General features: G+C 49.2%; 3 protein-coding genes and 1 long non-coding RNA gene across 4 annotated transcripts; 2 read left to right on the top strand and 2 right to left on the bottom strand.

Annotated features, from left to right (window-relative positions):
• Positions 1-1204: 1204 nt before the first annotated feature.
• Positions 1205-3635, top strand: LOC109740268 (purple acid phosphatase 3). The gene is made up of 7 exons (XM_020299306.4): positions 1205-1631; positions 1923-2079; positions 2368-2475; positions 2606-2733; positions 2818-2946; positions 3032-3099; positions 3209-3635. The coding sequence occupies exons 1-7, from the start codon at positions 1446-1448 to the stop codon at positions 3438-3440; spliced, it is 1008 nt and encodes a 335-aa protein (XP_020154895.1). The 5' UTR covers positions 1205-1445; the 3' UTR covers positions 3441-3635.
• A 617-nt stretch (positions 3636-4252) lies between these two features.
• LOC109740267 (uncharacterized) lies at positions 4253-8635 on the bottom strand. The gene is made up of 7 exons (XM_020299305.4): positions 8427-8635; positions 8121-8323; positions 7764-7836; positions 7152-7247; positions 6982-7032; positions 6245-6619; positions 4253-4828 (listed from the first exon to the last, which is right to left on the bottom strand). Exons 1-7 carry the CDS (start codon positions 8517-8519, stop codon positions 4478-4480), a joined length of 1242 nt encoding a protein of 413 aa, XP_020154894.3. The 5' UTR covers positions 8520-8635; the 3' UTR covers positions 4253-4477.
• Positions 8636-9418: 783 nt separating this feature from the next.
• Positions 9419-11795, bottom strand: LOC120963046 (uncharacterized). Its single transcript, XR_005754732.2, has 2 exons — positions 11369-11795; positions 9419-10048 (listed from the first exon to the last, which is right to left on the bottom strand). It is a non-coding gene; the product is annotated as an uncharacterized lncRNA (long non-coding RNA).
• Positions 11796-12211: 416 nt separating this feature from the next.
• Positions 12212-15095, top strand: LOC109740237 (serpin-Z1). The gene is made up of 2 exons (XM_020299275.4): positions 12212-14031; positions 14162-15095. The coding sequence occupies exons 1-2, from the start codon at positions 13645-13647 to the stop codon at positions 14951-14953; spliced, it is 1179 nt and encodes a 392-aa protein (XP_020154864.1). The 5' UTR covers positions 12212-13644; the 3' UTR covers positions 14954-15095.
• The last annotated feature ends 2970 nt before the right edge of the window (positions 15096-18065 follow it).

The following is an 18065-nucleotide window of genomic DNA, read 5'->3' as shown; positions in this document are numbered from 1 at the left end:
AGATGGAACCCGTATGACAGGATCTACATACTATCTTGTCACGGTACAAGGGAATATCCAACGTATATGTCGACCCCCTCGAAACATGTACCTCGAATATTCGCACACCGCGCGCGGCACTGCGCAAGGCAACGTACGTTTGACGCAGAGTAGCCTTAGGAGTTAGGAAGAAAACGGCTATTCATGGAACGATTACATCATTACATACAGTACATGCGAAATATTTGGTGCCCGAAATGTTACCCCCTTTTTGTTCTTTTTTTGCGGAAGTGTTATCCTTCTGTGTCACGTAGTACTACTGATCTAGCACTGCTGCTAGAAGCATGCACTCACTTTCTTTTCCCACACGCAACAAAAAGCTCGACGGAACAATACGAAAACCAGGAAATGTCCGAAAACTGCATGCGCCTGACGGCATGCAGCCCAACGGAGGTACTCCTAGTTTTGCTACCGTGTGTATGCACGCTTGTCAATCGTGTTTGCCTGGCAACTTCACCTTTTAACTCGTACTACAAGAAACGTACGTGGACACTGCGGGTGAGTGAGACAGTTCAGTTCACTTCCCTGGCCAGTTCTTACCTGACTGAGCTGCGAGCTCTGTCCTGCCCAAGAAGACGCCGCGATCGATGTACTAGCGAGCCTCATCCTCGTCACGCGCCCAACAGGGCAGCATGATTACATGGACATGTAGTACCAGCCCTACAATAATGCCCGCACATGGTGGACCAAGCTTGGCGTCAGTAAGAAAAGAGTTCGTAAAACAGCACCGGAGATCCACGAAACGGATTGGCCCGTACGTGAACCGTATGGAGTACTATTATACTATAAGCTCATCGTGGTTTACGTGACGGGAAAACTCGCCCAAGTCATGAGCGACTGGATCAGTCATCACCACCCGTGCGACTAGCTGCTCGAATCTCTCCAATAACAATGCGTGCCACATGGAAAGATGACATGGATGCGTTATCCCGTCGCTGTAGATTAACAGCAACCCAACAAAAAAAAACAAGATGATCGTGGCCGTCTCAAGCGCCACGAGTAGCACAAAAGTAAGCAGAAAGCCCCAAAGGCCCAAACGGAAAAGAAAGGCCGGCCACGCGCCAACTGGGCAGGCAGACAGTGACATGCACCTTCACCGGCTTCACGGTCTCGCATCCTTCCTTCCCTACTACTCTCCTCGCCCACCTCCTTTTTTCGTTGCGATTATTACGCTTGCAAGGCACCTAATCGGCGTCCTGCACACACTGTCCATCGCTTTCTTAACCATCCCAGATTCCCAGTGAGCAGTGGTAACTTGCCGTGGTGTCCCTCCTCCTCGCCTCGATCGTGCGTGTGTGTGGGCGTGGCCGCTATATATCCACGTGCGCACTGGCCATCGCTTTCTCGCTACACCTTTGTTAACGAACCGCACTGCCGCCGTCCCCGTCTGCCTCCGGCCATCAACCATGGCGAGGAGTTCCATGGCCGCGGTGCTCGCCGTCCTGGCCGTGGCGGCGCTCCGGTGCGCGCCGGCCGCCGCGGAGCTCCCGCTGGTGGAGCACCCGGCCAAGAACGACGGGTCGCTCAGCCTGCTCGTCATCGGGGACTGGGGCCGCAACGGCACCTACAACCAATCCAGGGTCGCGGACCAGGTACGCGACGATCCTTCCTCGGCCCGATCTCCTCTTCCTCTTGGTCCGCCAGTAGGATTGTACTACGACTTTAGCTCGTAACCGCGCGCCGCGGTAGGGTCGTTGCGATTGGATGGATGGGGAATGAAAACCGCCTGGCGGTTGGTCCACTTGGCATTTCGGTTATTGTTTATCGGAGGAAGGGGTCGTCTTGATCTTCTGCCTCCATCGTGCGTGCGTGCGTCTCCGAGTTTGGCGGGCAGAGCTGCTGCTGAGTCATGGCCTCATGGGGATTCTGCTTTGTTGGTGTAGATGGGGAAGGTCGGGGAGAGGCTGGACATCGACTTCGTGGTCTCCACCGGCGACAACTTCTACGAGGACGGCCTCACGGGCGTTCATGACCAGCAGTTCGAGGAATCCTTCACCAATATCTACACCGCCCAGAGCTTGCAGAAGCCGTGGTATCTCGGTAAGCTTCATTGATCTACTCCCTCCGTTCCTAAATATTTGTCGTTCCCAAATATTTGTCTTTCTAGAAATTTTAACAAGTGATTACATATGAAACAAAATGAGTAAATTTACACTCTAAAATATGTCTACATACATCCGTATGTTGTAATCCATTTGAAATGCTTAGAAAGACAAATATTTGAGAACGAAGGGAGTATCATCTCCATCTTTTTTCAGAGAAATGGGAAGCTTTTCCGTGCTTTCTCACGTGCTGCTGCTAAGGCCTGGACGTTTTTGTTCCTTTCAGTTCTTGGAAACCATGACTACCGGGGCAATGCGCTTGCACAGCTTGACCCAGTCATGCGCAAGCTCGATGAGCGATTCGTTTGCATGAGATCATTCATTGTCAATGCAGGTACATGGTCATATTTTGTTTGAACTGAGAAAAGGATTTTTATATTTGTTCATTTCGTAAAAAAAAAAAAGATGCTATACTTGTAAAAAACAACATGAGACTTGACTATCATTCATCCCTGTTCTCTCAGAGATCGTGGAGTTCTTCTTCATCGACACTACTCCATTCCAGCTCAAGTACTGGACTCACCCTAAAGACAGTCACTATGACTGGAGAGGAGTGGCGCCTCGAGAAAACTACATAGCTAATCTGCTGAAGGTGCACACATTGAATAAAGATTCTCATCCATGTTAGTTACAAAGCAAAATAAATTCACACTCCTCCGTAAATTCTACAATCTAGGATTTGGATGAGGCAATGAAGAAATCAACTGCAAAGTGGAAGATCGCTATTGGGCATCATACCATCAGGAGCGTCAGTGATCATGGGGACACCAAGGAGCTCCTGCAATTGCTTCTTCCAGTCCTCAAGGTAATTCATAAGTAGCCTCACTATTAGTACTATATCAAAAAGCCCAGAAAAAGGATCCTTTTATGACACTTTCATGCCCTTCCAGGTTAACGGCATCGACTTCTACATCAATGGGCACGACCACTGCCTGGAACACATTAGCAGCAGAGACAGGTTAACATGGTTTGATAAACATTGTTCTTTTTAGTACAGAGCAGTAAGGCATTAAATTCACGCTTGTTGAAGTTGTCTAACCTTAACGCACGCGCTTCTGTTGTACCAGTCCGATCCAATACTTCACTAGCGGAGGCGGTTCAAAAGCATGGAGGGGAGTCTACCAGCCAAATGATGATAAGCTCCAGTTCTTTTATGATGGGCAAGGGTTCATGTCCCTCCAGCTAAACCAGGACCAAGCTGACTTCATCTTTTATGATGTTTCTGGGAAAGTCTTGTACAAGTGGAGCTCGCGCAAAACAAACTACTTCCAGCCCTCCATCTATGTCACTGCAGAATGAGGGAGATGCAGATCATGGCAGGAGAATTAGTTTGGTAGCGCTATTTGTGAAAGAAATTGAATGTGCCACTGTGGTAACAGTGGTAAAGGTAATAGATTGGTATTTAGTATGGTGTGTGGTTCAGCGCTGAAGAAATATTGAACTGGCTGTGAATTGTCTACAATAAAGGAGCAGAGATGCTCAGTATGGTGTCCATTGGTTCTGATGCATACATAAGTTGCAGGGATCTATTGATGCGATGTGCATTTAGAGAAATATATGCATAAACTCTAATATTGTACCCTGCACTCGAAAAATTAAATGAACTGTAGTATCTGGCGGTGACCTTTGCATACTGGTATCAGGATTCAACAAGAGTGCAAAGACCATTTTCTTCAGCTTTCACAAATAAAGGGCACTTGTTTGTGTGTGGAAGAGAGAATGCATGGGGATCTGATGAGCTGATATTTCAAATTTTCAAGAACCAATGAAACAAGTTTAAATTAACCAATGAATGGTCTACCATAATGTTTCAGACCATCAGAGAGATCCCCTTAACAGGTCGTGCATTAAGTTTGGAGACTCAGATTGCAGAGGCCCCTAACTGCATTTTCAAGTGTTCCATGACACGAAAAGTTGCCAAGAAAATATTACTTCAGGCATGCAAATTACAAGTACCAGAATAACTTTGTGGCAAAAACTCGCAAATGTTGCCAAGAAAATATCACTTCAGACACGCAAACTACAAGTACCAGAATAACTCTGGCAAAAACTCAGCAACCAAGAAAATGGTAACCAGCTTGAGAGGTAACAGGCTAACAGCAGATAGAACGTTCTATAAAACAGAATAGGTCTATATTAAGCCACATGAAAGCTATCTGAAATACATATATCAAGGAACGGTCTTCCATAATGTTTTAACACCAGTGAATCCATCTTAGAGAGATTACCCCAATGAGCAACAGTTAAATCAAAAACTCTCCACGGCCTTGTCAGACGTAATGCTACCTACCATCATTGTTATGTTGCTATAATTTTCATTTTTGTAAGGGCAGTGTTTAGTTCCCTTCGCCACATACCTGGGTGGGCTCGGAGGGATCTACAACAAAAATGGTTCCATTGGACAGCCAATTTGGCAAGAATATCGACAACTTTCTCTTCAATTCTTCTGAATAATTCTCCCACATAGCAAGAGCTAACACAACATCATCCCATTCAATAACAGAATCCACATTGCCATATGATCCAAATATGGTTTGTGCAAGTCCATGGTTACACGGTAATGGAAGTTCCGTTCCACTTGACCGTTGTACTTGTATAGTAGGATAGCAAACTGTTTCTGAACCACCAGTAGTCTGGTTTCTCCTTGATGCCAGCTCAGGTGCTTTCCAGTAGTAAAACTGAACCACCTAATTAATGAATTTGAAATGAATGCAACTCAATTAGCAGAAAAGATGCCAGATGTGACCTAGTTGAAAGATGTAGGTAAGTCGTTTGTATAAAAAAAAATTGTTCATGATCAGTGTCAACAAGCACATTCACTGAGCAATAAACTGATACTTCAAAATCAAGTTCTACAATCCACAGTGACGTTGGAGTAATGGCATGATAAACTTGCAGGAAATGAGTGGCCAGAAAAAAACATTCAACAATCTTAAAAGGTATAATATAATAATGCACTTGATAAAATTTCTTCACATATTCTTCAGCAGTTTTGGCATCCCTTGGGTTAAGTTTCTTTGGCACATATACTATGATAAAACAGCGCTATTAGGAATTAGTTTAAAAGGGTCTTTTGACAGCGATGTTCTTAAGCATTTGGATCTTTTCAAGCTTCTGATCGGCCTTCTACATGCATGAGATGGAAAACTAAATATTCCAGAATTGCGTATGACTAAACTCAGCTTTATAAGAAGATTTTCATCAGGTTCACTGATTTACAACAGGAAATCAACTAGTCCCAAAACTCTGTAGAAGTAGACTATTTCTTGGAACTTTAGTACTTTACTATCATCCACTTTCTGTAATAGCATCTGAGCAGTTAGATGGGCTGCGAAACATTCTTGACCAAGTTATTTTGCATAATTACATAGACTGTTGATCTTGCATTTGGGGCACTAATGACTTAAAATGCTTCAAAGACATACACACTGATTACAGGATGCACTGAATTTTGCCATGATTCAGTTGGGCATGGAATAATAAATGTAGGTTGCAACATAGTACAAATTCTGACAGATTCTACTAGAGGAAACTAAATACCAAAGCAATGTTGAGAAAGAATGAGGGACTGTTTGGTTCGCTGCCCTCAACTGCTAAGCCAAAACATTGGCGTTGACTGACACGTGGGCGTCCATTTGGATCAGCTACTATTTCTTTGGCACGCCCAGCCCGTCCACCCTCCCTACAACTGATTTCACACCAATTTGTTGGCGAAACCAGGGCGCGCGAATCGGTCGCCAATTTTTTGGTCGGCCCGCGATTTGGCAGGGCGGACATGGGCAGCAACCAAACAGCCCCTGAGTTATTTGTTGAATTGAATTTTTTGTGCCCTTGTAACATGGATTGCCAAGAAGATTGGTTTCACCTACTCTTGACATGTAACTTCGGCAAGGGACTGTTGGGCATTCACCAATAAGTATGTTACAACAAGCCAACTTATCATTTATCAGCGGCAATGAGACAAAGATTCTTTATAAAAACTATTCGCTCCTCACTGCTGGCATATCTTGTTTCAAAAGAATATATGCATATGATCTTATTGCACTTAATCTGACCGCAGAATCAAATCCACTCAAAAAGGAAAGTATGCAGAATGTGGTTACCTGAAGAGCATGCAAGCTGTTGGCAAATATCTTCCCAAAGACATCATCTGCTCTCCCAATTCGCAGTGGCTTCCCAAGCAACTCTATGGGGTCATCAGCTGGTGCAGCAGATGTACTCTTACTGTCTTCATCGCTGCTTGCACGAAAACTAAACCCAAGAATGTGCATTCTAGCACATCGTATGTCAAAGCCAGACTGATCGTAGGAAAACCAGTACATGTTATCTGAGGCCGGCAAAGGAATGTAAGAGTTCTGATCAGCTGGCTCATAGCTCAGTGATGTCTGGGATAGAAAACTAAGGAGCTTTGGATCCTCGTCAAAGGAACTATCTCTAGTGAACCAAAGAGTAAGTGTGAGCCTTTCACCCTCAGTTACCTGTAAAAGACTTGCTATAGTTTGTTGATAAAAAGAAAAATTCTTGTGTAAAACGTCAAAAGACTGAGAATATCTTGAGGAAAAAACAAAGGCTACGAATGAATTGAGTTTTGCAAAGCCTGTGCAAGGGGAAAAGAGAAAATATTTTACCATGAAATTAGTTCGCAATCAACCGTTGCTACAGCTGACTTTAACACACTGTCCCCATTTGTTTCATAAATAGAAAACATTAAAAATAATAGAGAACTCTTATTGTATCTAAATAATGGCACAAAATATGATAACCAACATCAGTGAAGGAGAATAGGCATGCTTATACTACAGGAAAAAGAATCTGATCCACACAGAAAACAGAAACGTACCTCATCTACACAATGGACATTACGATTATCAGCAGTGTAGATGACAGCATCCTGAAAACAATATTAATTGTCATAAAATGAAAGAAATTATCCAATAGATTTTAGCCGGTGGAAGATAATATCCACATCAATGATTCTGAAGAAAAATGCATGTAGTGTGTGCTGCTTACACCAGCAACTGGAATAACAGAGGAGGGTTCACCATCCTGAAACTTCAACAGTCCACCCTTAAAGTCCTTTCCATGATTGTTCAAGTAGCAGACAGCCTTTTTAATTGAATCCAGAAGAGGGAAATAAAGTCAGCATGAGAAAGATCACATCTAAAAGAAGCAGAAAAGCAAGTGATCGGTGTGGGCAAAAACTTATTTGTGATCATCATAGCAGAACTAAGAAAACCTCTCCATGTTATGAATGACTTCAATATCTAATCACAATGATAATACACATATCAAAGCATATTTCCAGTGTGTGTTGGTTCTTAACAAACTCATAGTTTCATGGTGATCATTTCTTACATTGTTTATGGAATTGGCAAGCATTTGCAGTAGTCTATTAATGCAAAGCAGGATACATAATGGCATGTTGTTGTTTTACAGCAATACATAACAACATGCTCCTTGTGTATGGTTCGCCAATAAGTAGGCAAATGGGAACTAAATCAACCAAAATGATAGTTAAGCAACTAAGAATTGTGTGATATCACTGTCTCGGAATTAAAAATTCGAGATACAAGGAGAAACCATGCAAACTGACTGAATCCCCCAAATCAAATTGGTCCTCACCGTGAAGGCTCTTTGCCTAAGGTAAGGTTTGTTGTCGTCACTGTGCCATCCAATAGAAGCACCCTTGCACCAACTGCATGCCCAATATAGAGGTTTTGTATAAGGAGAGAATTATAGTGTCAAGTTATGTCAGGTCTCCTACATAAACTACCTTCAAGGTTTATGCGCACCATTAATAAGGTGACAACATTTTCTATAAGGGTTATTATGCATTCGTATAAAGTTAGTGGAGTCATGAGGGTACTGAGCATATATGTAAAATTGATCTGCTCCAAGGAAACATGCTGATACCAATGTGAAACTACTAGGATCGACCAGACAGCATGACATGAAAGAGGTGATGCGACTGTTCAGCACCTGACTAGTCCGGTGAACTCGACGAAGAGGTCGAAGTGGCAGGAGAAGAAGGACTCGACGGCGTCGCGCAGTCGCTCGCGGATGGGCACGAAGGGGAGGAGTAGGTGGCCGCAGCCGGTGGCAGCTAGATGCGGCAGCGATGTAGACACCACCGAAGGCCGGTACCCCGCCGTCCCGCAGCTCCGGTGCACGAACTCCAGCTCCTGGACGCGGTGGCCACCGTATGAGACGGTCGATTCGGATCGCAACAAGCTGGAGTTTAGGGCTCGGAGGAGGAGGGTTTAGGGGGAGGAGCGTGTGATATACCTTGCAGGTCTCGGGGGAGAGGAATCCAGGGAGAAGGAGGCGGACGTTGTCCTCGGCGGCGGTCGGCGGCGGCGAAGCGGCGGTGGTGGCCATGGTTGGAAGAGACTGGAGATGTGGAGGGGAGAGAACAGACCGTGAGACCGGTGGGCCCCGCGGAAGAGGTCTTTGACCACGCTGACTACTCTATCGACGAAATTGAGCAGGATTCTGTTCGAGGCGCACAGGACGAAGGGATATACAGTAGTCGCTCATTACCTGTGCAAAAAAAAAACGATAGTCGCTCATTTACGGCAAAACACAGGGTGCCCTATGCATATTTTCCATGGGGAAGAGGTTGATCAATCCTGTCCTATAGTCCAGATCTAACGCCCGAGATGGTACGGGATGACCGTATCATCTGATGAGCCGTATCATCAGATATCGACCCTAGAGATTCAGCCATGCATCAAGAGAACGTATCAGGTGTACCAACTCAATTCATGCACCAAATGCTCTGTTGCTATATGAGCCATTGGATGGAAAACAAAGGGATATGATCAGGTTGGTAGGTGGATTGTTGAAACATTGCAGTCGACCCACATCTCCCTCTCCTCTAAATAACTCTCCATGTTCAATTTTTTTACTTCAAACAAAAAAGGGATCATATATTTTAAGCGAATCTTTTGATTTCAGAAACGTTTTGACTGCCTTCTTTGTTTTGACGAGATCTTTGAATCAAGATTAATATTAGGTATATTTTTGAAAATTCATATTTTTTGTCTTTTGGAACTTAACTCGAAACTTAACTGATTTTTTTATACAAGTTTTGTAATTTGTCTATGAGAAACATCCGCCTCTCTCACACGTGGGTCTCGCATGCAACATGCTTCTGGTACATCAAGTTTTGAGTCAAGTTTCAAAAAAGCAAAAAAATAATATTTGTTAGAAACATATTCAACATTGATCTTATTTCGAAGATCTTGTCAAGAAAAATATGACGGTCAAAACGGATCTGAAATCAAACATTCAGTTCAAAAAATATGAATCATTTTGTGTTTGGGCCAAAAAAATAAACATGCAATTTTCTGATGGGAGTGTGGGCTGTAGTGTGCGGGTTAATTTCTACAAAGTACAAGGTTGTCTCCGCAAAAAAGTCGTAGTCCAACTTTTGACCATAATCTAGCCCATTTCTTTTTCATCTAAGGGCCCAGAATCCACCGGTGCATTGGGTGCAAAAATTGGCTTGGTGCACAGGATACATTCTCCATGCATCAACTAGCGGTTCTACTGTGCGTAATGTCAGTGGCATGTTCTCCCTCCGTTTCGAAATATAGGTCGCTGAAGATATCCTTCCGACCAGGTGAAAACGATGGATTTTACATCCTGCCCCTACTTTGAATCGGTATCCCCATCGTCGTCTTCCTCCACCCCAGGATTTGAATCCTCCGTCGTCCACCCCTGTCGTCGCCCGCCCCTGCTTCTCCTCAGCGCTCCCAGGCCCAGGTCCCCTGCTTCTCCTTGTCTCCAGCAGCAGCGATCCGGAGGCGGATCCAGCAGCATGCCCAGGTCACAGATCCTAGGTCCTCAGCGCTCCAGCAGCAGCCATCCAGGGCCTTCTTCTCCTGGGCGTGCTCCTTCTTCTCCTACAACAGCAGCAACAGCAGGTCAATAACAATAGCAGCAACTCCTGGGAATGCTTCAATTTAGTCCATTTCTTTGATCAACAACTTATGCTAAGGACGCCTTGCTATCGAACTTTGGAAAATACAGTATGAATATGAGAGCAATAGCAGCAGTTTGACAACAGAAACTAAACTACAAATGCAAGTTAACTGAACATTTTGATCTACTGCAAGTTCATTGATCTAGCTACTGGAGTACTTCATTTTAAGCTACTGAAGCTACTCTAACTATCCCAGTTTACTCTAACAGAGACTGAACTAAGCAAGCACTACTGCTTGCAAGTCCTACACTAAACTAAGCAATCATGATTTCTAACAGCAGCAATCATCATCAGCAAGTCCTAACTTAACAGCAGCAAAGAGAATAAGAGAAGAAGAGAAGAGAGGAGAAGAGAAGAAAAGAGATGAGATGAGAAGTTTCTGTTAATGAAAAAAGAATTACTCCTCTCTTCAAATGAATCAAATGAGTAGCTCTACACTGCATGTTTAATTAAAGTAACTGAAAATGTTTGAGTTAATTTAAATTAACAGAAAAGGGTTGTGTTGATCAGTTAATAGAAAAAGGTTTTATTTAAAGTAACTGAAAAAGGTTTCAGTTAAATTGACAGAAAAAGGTTTCAGTTAACTGAAGGGAGGTTCCATTTACTCCATTTACAGTACTCCTAATGCTTGTACTGCAGTAAAACTACTCCTAATGCTACAACAGTTAACAACAACTGAAATTACTGTAATGTTCAAAAATTACAGTACATACTCCACTGAATGTTGCTGAAACTTAATAGAGGCAAGAAAATATGCTTCATTTCAGATAAATTTTGATAAATCCAGTGTGACAACTTCATTTCAGTCAAATTTTGACAATCCAGTGTTACATGCTAACAGCAGTAGCTTAGTTACAGAATTAGGAGTAGAAGTTGTTACAGGCTAGTAGCAGCAGCTTCACATTAACAACTTAATTTCAGACAAATTTATAACTTCATTTCAGAATTAGGAGTACAACTTCATTTCACTGAATCCAGTGTTACAGGTTAGCAGCAGTAGGAAGGGAACTGCAAGATTAACAAAGCTACTCTAAAGGACGATTCATGACTAACAAAGGTTGGCCTCGGCGAAGCTGCACATTCATGACTAAGCTACGGAAGATCAATAAGCTACAGAAGTTGGAGTAACAGAAGCTACAGAAGCTTCATGAGAAGATTCATAAGGAGATTAACAAAGACGTGCAAGATTAACAAATCAACCACGGTGTTGGATGGATGGATGGACGATGGAGGAGATTACCATGAGGACGACAACGCCGTGGCGTGGCGGGGCAGGGCCCCCGCTACCAAGGTGGGGGCACCGTCAGGACAACGACGCCGCTCCACATCCAACGCCTCCATCGCTCACATACAACACCGGCGCACGTCTCCGTCGCATAGAAGCTCATCACCAGCGCAAAAAAACCTCAATCTTTTCACCATGGGACTCACCGGCGCATGTAGACTGGGTGGCGGGGTGGTGGGGAGAAAGGGGGTAGTGGGGAGAAAGGGGGTGGTGGAAGAGGGCCGGCGACGTCGAGAGGGAGAGGCAGAGGGGAGGCCGACGTCGAGAGAGAGAGGCCGCTCGCGATGGTGAGAGGCCGCCGGTGAGCGGATATGTGAGGGAGAGAGCAATGGGGAGAGGGAGGGAGCCGCTGGAGAACGAGCGAGTGGGAATGGTGCGAGTGTGAGTGAGCGAGCGGTGGAAGGGCAATTTTGGAAAGTGACGAAATTTCGTAACATGAAGAAAATTACACTAGAAAAGCTTAAACGACCTACAGTTCCGAAAAGAGGGAGTAGCAGTTTACCCGTAAAAAAGGTGGCATGCAGCGGGGTAGAAACGCACGCACCGCCTCAACACGTCGCTTAGGAAAAGTGGAAGGAAGGAGCTATGGGCCCCCACCTGGACACGTGGTTCGCAGGGGAAGCGGCTGATGCGTGGGCGTGATCAGCCGTTTGATTTTAAACCCTTTCCTTAAGAAAAACGTTTAGTTTAAGCCGGATGATTTTCGTCTCGCGTAAACCGCCTCTTACGCGCGACACGCGTCCCCGTGGAGGCCCACCAACCTCCCACCATTTCCTTATCTCCAGCGCGGAGGCACGCAAGCCATCCATTCTTTTTCCTCTTTCTCTGAACGAGTTCCCTTCTTTCCTATTACATCTTCGCTACTACTCCTCTCCGCCATGGATTGGATAACTCTCAAGCGGCCGTGATGTGAAGCAAGGACGGCCGCTGGCTCAGCCCGTGGTGGGATGCGGCGCTCACCGGCGCTGCAGGGGGACACCCGCGCGACGCTCACCGGCGTCCTTTCCCTGCTGCTGTCCGCGCCTCTCCGCCATTGGCGTGCTGCCCCCAAGCTACTGCCCAAAGCCTGTGCATCTCTCCGTGCATGGACGTGTTGTCCCCAAGCCACTGCCCACAAGCCCATACATCCACCATGGATGCGCTGTCCCCAAGCCACTGCCCCAACCCAAGCCAGTGCATCTCTCCGCCATGGAATTGTCCCAAGCCACTACCCCAAGTCGTGCTCTTCATCTCTCCAATGAAGCATTCACTCCGTTGCAACCTCGTCGGCGCTTCTGGCGTTGCAAGTCAGATGGGGCGGGGAGCTACAGGCGGCACCGGCGCTGCGATGCAACCTCGTCGGCGCTGCTATGCAGCTCTCCCGGCGCACACTACAGGATGCACTAGCGCGGAGATGCAACCTCGTCGGCGCTGCAATGCAGCTCTCCTGACGCACGCGACAGGAGGCACCGGCGCAGCCTCGTCGGCGCTGCTATGTTGCTCTCCTGATGCACGCGACAGGAGGCACCTGTGCTGCAGACCGGCGTCTGATGAGACGCACTCGCGGTACTGCAGACGACGATGGAGCGCCGCCGTCGTGGCTGCAATGGAGCGCCTCGTGGGTCTTTGAAGGTCTGTCGGGGCTGCAATGAAGCGTGCCGGGGCTACAATGAAGGCGGCCGGAGTTGCAATGAAGCTCTACCATGGCTGCAATGAAGCGCGCCGGAGTTGCGTTGAAGCTCGTCGGTGCTTCAATGGAGCGCCGTCGGGCATCGTTGGTGCTTCACGCCTATTAGTGCTGCCATGGAAGCTGCTGCACTGAAGCTTTTTGCTGTGCTCGGTGCTGCTCATGCACCCGGTGGCTCCTGCTGATTGATGCGCGGTAGCCGGTGGCTCCGGTGCTGCGAGGTCGCTGACGTAGAAGTCACGGGTGCAGACCGTCGGTGTGGCTGTGGTGGATGGAAAAATAGAAGAAAGAAGAGCAGAGGAAGAAAGACGAAGCCTCCCTTGTCTCTTTGGTTCGATCGGACGGCCAAAGTATGTCAGATCGGACGGTCAGCTCAGAAATATCATCCGGCTGATTTGTAGCAGCAGCCTTTCCTTAATGGATAGGAAACCTCGGGAGCACCTCACCTCCGGTTACAAAACGCACGCAAAGAAACCAGACATACCAATTTTCACACCACGTACGCATCTGCCTTCGTCTTCCAAAACCCCTCCAGCAACGCCGTACCACACAGCGCCACCGTTCCATGGCCACGGAGGCCATGGCCGGCGCCGTGAGGGACCTGGCCGCCCTCTCCATGCGGTTCCTCCTCCACCTCGGCGGCAACCAAACCAACCTGGCCTTCTCCCCGCTGTCGTTCCACTATGTCCTCGTCCTTCTCGCTGCCGGTGCCACGGGCGACACCCTCAACCAGATCGTCTCCTTCCTAGGCCCCTCCGGCGGCATGGCGCACGCATCCCTCGCGTCCCATGCAGCCTCTGCTTTCCTCGCTCGGGGCAATGGCTCGGAGCCCGACGTCCGGTGCGGCGTAGGCCTTTGGGTGGATTCGTCGCTCCGGCTTAGGCCTGCCTTCGCAGACATGGTCGCCTCCCGGTACAATGCCACAGCTCAAGCCATGCCTTTCCAAGAAAAGGTGATTTATCTATATGAGCATTGAGCAATATGATTTATTTCTCCTGTTATTGCGAATTTTTTGCTGGCTAGATTTGATCACCGCTTATCTGTCTGCATTAACTCTTTGGTGTGTCCAATCTCTAATGAAGCCTGACGAGGCGAGAGTTGAGATCAACCGCTGGTTCGAGGACAGGACAGGCGGCCTGATCAAAGAACTCATGCCGGAGGGCCACCTCGACAGCGACACCGCCCTGGTCATCGGCAACGCGCTCTACCTGAGAGGCTCATGGCTGCGCCCGTTCGATCGCGAAGACACAGTGGACGGCGACTTCTTCTTGGCCGACGGGAGCAGTGTGCGCGTGCCGTTCATGACGAGCGGAATCCGCCAGCGCATCAGCTCCCATCCAGGCTTCAAAGTACTGCAGCTGCCCTACGATTCCGGCAGGGTCGGCGGCAGGCACAGCTTCAGCATGCACATCTATCTCCCCGACGAGCGCGACGGGCTGCAGGCGCTGATCCGCGAGCTCAGCTCCGACACGGGCGGGTTCCTGAACCGCAGCGCCCCCGCGCAGGCGGTGGAAGTGGGGTACTTCAAGATCCCCAAGTTCAAGGTGTCGCGCAAGGTGGAAGCGTCGGACCTGCTGAAGGACATGGGGCTGGAGCGACCGTTCTGCTTTTCACATGACTTCGCGGAGATGGTTGACTACTCGGAACCTCTCGCGGTGCGTAGCGTGCTACACGAGTGCGTGGTTGAGGTCGACGAGGATGGAACCATGGCCGCGGCGGCCACCGAAGCTCACATCATGACGGGCTGCTCCATCGGATGGGAGGAGCCGGTGCGTGTCGACTTCGTTGCAGATCACCCGTTCCTGTTCCTCATCAGGGAGGACGAGAGTGGCATAGTGCTTTTTGCAGGGCAAGTCGTCAATCCCGAGCTCTAGTTCTGCTGCCTAGAAATCCATGAGTGCTGTTGATCTAATAAAATCCATGAGTGCTAGCAGTGTTCTTCTCTCCCGTGTCGGGACTCGGGGTGGAATAATGAATAATAGACGGCCATTGTCAACAGCTTGCTTGATCCATAAATCTGCATCAGTCAAATTTGTTTAACGCAGTTTTAATACTTCCATATTGTTCTCCCGAAAATGCTAGAACTACCCCCCCCCCCCCCCCCCCCCCCCGCCCCCCCGATTTTCAGGGGTTTGTGGGCCGATTTTCTCCAATGCCCAATGACAAATAGCCAAGTGGAACAACCCCGTAATAATCCGGTATTAGTCCGTGTGTGTAGCATTACTACTGTTCTCCTCCACGGCCCCGCAAGTTATCTCCGTAGCGCACCTACTGATGCCCCTCCGCGTAGCGCACATAGCAGTAGAAGAGAGCGTAGCGCATCAATTTGACACCATGTTAATCGATCATAAAGATGTCGAACACCTTGCGCGCAGTGCTCGAGCTGGAGGAAGTGGAAGACCGAGGAAGGGTGAATAGGGTAGTGGTAAGCATATAAGTAGCTTACTCCGACAGTGGAAGGACACAGTTATTCCCGCGTGCTTGAGATGTTGAGTTAAAGCGATTGCTCGAGCGTGCATTAGTTCAGTTTTTTTTAATCGATGAGGAGCTCCTCGCTTGCAATTTTCGTTTGACAAACCAAACATGCATTCGTTCAGATATGAGCAACAGTTCATTTTCAACTTATGTATCCTGTAATTCTTTCTTCAGAGAGGTGCGCCTCTACTTGCATCACAGTTTGTGCATCCGGCAACTGGGCAACTGATACGCAGGTCGTCGTCTCACACCAAAGAGTAAAATACAAAAAACCACCGCGTTAGCGTCATAACTCTCGGATAACCATCACTTTATAAAACATAACACTTTGCACTGCACCGAAAATTTGACAGTGGTAAAAAACACTGACAATAGATGCTAAGCGGTTTGATGACATCACTAATCAGCCGGGCCCACTTGTCAGGCTGAGTTGGCAGAAAAAACGCCACATAACCAAATTGACTTGGTCTTCTTCTTCTTTATCGGCGACGGGTTACAAATACCCGCCGCCAGCTCGCCATCGAGCAGGAGCTCGGCGATGGGTTACACATGCACATAAGGCCAACTCCACCGCGGGACCCCATTCTGTCCGGCCCCTTCCGTTTGGGGTAAAAGAGACAAACCGGTCGGCCCAGCGCGCGACGGCCCGGACCCATCTGGTCCGTTTTGTGTCCGGGCCGACCCATTTCGAGCGCAAACATGCGCTGGGTTTGGGTCGCGGCGGACACCAAACGGACGCGCGCCTCATCCGCGTCGGGGCCGGCAGGCGGCCACCTACCTCCCACCCGCCCACATCAATGCGCACGCGCGGGGCGCCCCGCCTGTCATCTGCCCAGTCGAACGGTCGCGGTCCTTCTTAAATGGAAAGCCATGGACCGGTCGTCGTCCACACTCCCCCACTCCACCCCGCGGCCTCCTCGAAACCCGACAACCCAAACCCTAGCCTCGCCTCGAACTCGCCGGCCGGCCACCTCGCAGCCATGGGCCTGTGGAACTACAGCCGGAAGGGGAAGCATGACCGCGAGGCTGGCTCCTCGTCGGGGCGTCGCCGTGGCTCCGTGAAGAAGGAGGAGCCCACATCACCACTGCGTCGGGCCCCCGCGCCGCCCGCGTTCTCCATCGCGCCCACGGCCGCCGCCCCCCGCGACCGGCACTACATCGAGGCGGCCGTATGCCGCCGCTATTGGGAGACGAGGACGCCGCTACCCTGGAGCGACGTCCACTCCCCAACAACTGGCACTTGCCGGCTGACCGCGTGCCGATCCCGCTAAGCGGCCGTGCGCGTCGCCAGGAGATCGAGCGCTGCCGCCGCCTCCTCCCGGACGACCTCTACTACGACGAGAGGTACGCCCCCGACTCGCCCCTGTGGGACACTTGGTTCCGGGATGAGCACGGCATGCGGCGGGCGTCCTTCTTCGCCGGCACGTCGACGGGGCCGTGGCGGCCACGTGAGCACCGAGCGGCTCCTCCCCAGGCGCGCGGGCGTACGCGGGTGCGCGGCCTCACGCCCACGCCGTCGCCGTCGCCATCTCCTACGCCACCACCACCTCCTCGCATGACAGCGGAGGAGGAGGCCCGTCTCATGGCGCGTGTCATGGAGGACTCCATGCACACGCACGATGAGCAATGGGAGGGCCTCGAGGAGATGACGGCCCTCTTCGCGGCCGGCGACATAGCCATCCCCGAGCTGGAGATGGTGGCGAAGGAGGAGGTGATGGAGGAGCCGCCGGTGGCCGCGTTCCACCCGGGCCTGGTGGGCCAGGGGTGGAGCTGGTCGTGCACGGCAGACCAGATGGCGGACGCCCTGGGGGGCGTGAACTGGTGCCCCACGCCGCCGCGGTCACCGGAGCGGGACGCCTCGCCACGGGAGGAGGTGGTGCAGGCACCTGCCACCTTCCAGCCCGCCGCCCCCGTGCACCACGGACCGCCGGCCCACCTCTGGACGCCGCCGGACTACGTCGACCTCATCAGCGACGACGACGACACCGGCGGCCACTGAAGACGGCCACGGCCACGGCATCGACGGGCGCGGCAGGAGCGCGCGGGCGGCGTTTTTTTTGTTTTTATGTTAATTATGGTACTGGGCCGTTAAGTGAACCGTGGAACTGGGCCGTTTTGTGGCCATGACCCTTAAATTATATGTTAAGTTTTTTTAACAGCGTTTATTTACTTTTTGAAGTCATTTATTTTAGTTTTTCTGTGTTTTTATCACGTCCAACACAGACATGATTTGGGGTGCGGTCGCGCGCTGGGCGCACCCACGACCCAACGGACAGAGCCGGACATGGGTGAACCCATTGCCGCCCCAAAGGAACAAAATCGGGCCAAACCGGACATCCGTTTGGGGTCGTGTGGTGGAGTTGGCCTAAAGTGTTTAATAAAATGCTTCAAAAAAAGAGGAGGAGAAAGAAGAAGACCAAGTCAATTTACCTACGTGGCAATTTCTTTTGCCAACTCAGCCTGACGAGTGGGCTCGGCTATCAGTGACGTCATCAAACCGCTTAGCATCTA

Source organism: Aegilops tauschii, chromosome 4, assembly GCF_002575655.3.
Source record: "Aegilops tauschii subsp. strangulata cultivar AL8/78 chromosome 4, Aet v6.0, whole genome shotgun sequence".
NCBI classification, from domain to species: domain Eukaryota; kingdom Viridiplantae; phylum Streptophyta; class Magnoliopsida; order Poales; family Poaceae; genus Aegilops; species Aegilops tauschii.
The sequence above is the reverse complement of the archived record's forward strand: the minus strand, read 5'-3'. Positions and strand labels throughout refer to the sequence as shown.

Coding starts and splice junctions, on each gene's coding strand:
- LOC109740237 (XM_020299275.4), top strand. CDS start 13,645: ATGGCCACGGAGGCCATGGCCGGCGCCGTGAGGGACCTGGCCGCCCTC. Junction 14,032..14,161: donor CCATGCCTTTCCAAGAAAAG/GTGATTTATCTA, acceptor TCTCTAATGAAG/CCTGACGAGGCGAGAGTTGA.
- LOC109740268 (XM_020299306.4), top strand. CDS start 1,446: ATGGCGAGGAGTTCCATGGCCGCGGTGCTCGCCGTCCTGGCCGTGGCG. Junction 2,734..2,817: donor ACATAGCTAATCTGCTGAAG/GTGCACACATTG, acceptor TCTACAATCTAG/GATTTGGATGAGGCAATGAA. Junction 3,100..3,208: donor CACATTAGCAGCAGAGACAG/GTTAACATGGTT, acceptor CTGTTGTACCAG/TCCGATCCAATACTTCACTA.
- LOC109740267 (XM_020299305.4), bottom strand. CDS start 8,519: ATGGCCACCACCGCCGCTTCGCCGCCGCCGACCGCCGCCGAGGACAAC. Junction 7,033..7,151: donor CTGTTATTCCAGTTGCTGGT/GTAAGCAGCACA, acceptor TATTGTTTTCAG/GATGCTGTCATCTACACTGC. Junction 4,829..6,244: donor ACAGCTTGCATGCTCTTCAG/GTAACCACATTC, acceptor TTCATTAATTAG/GTGGTTCAGTTTTACTACTG.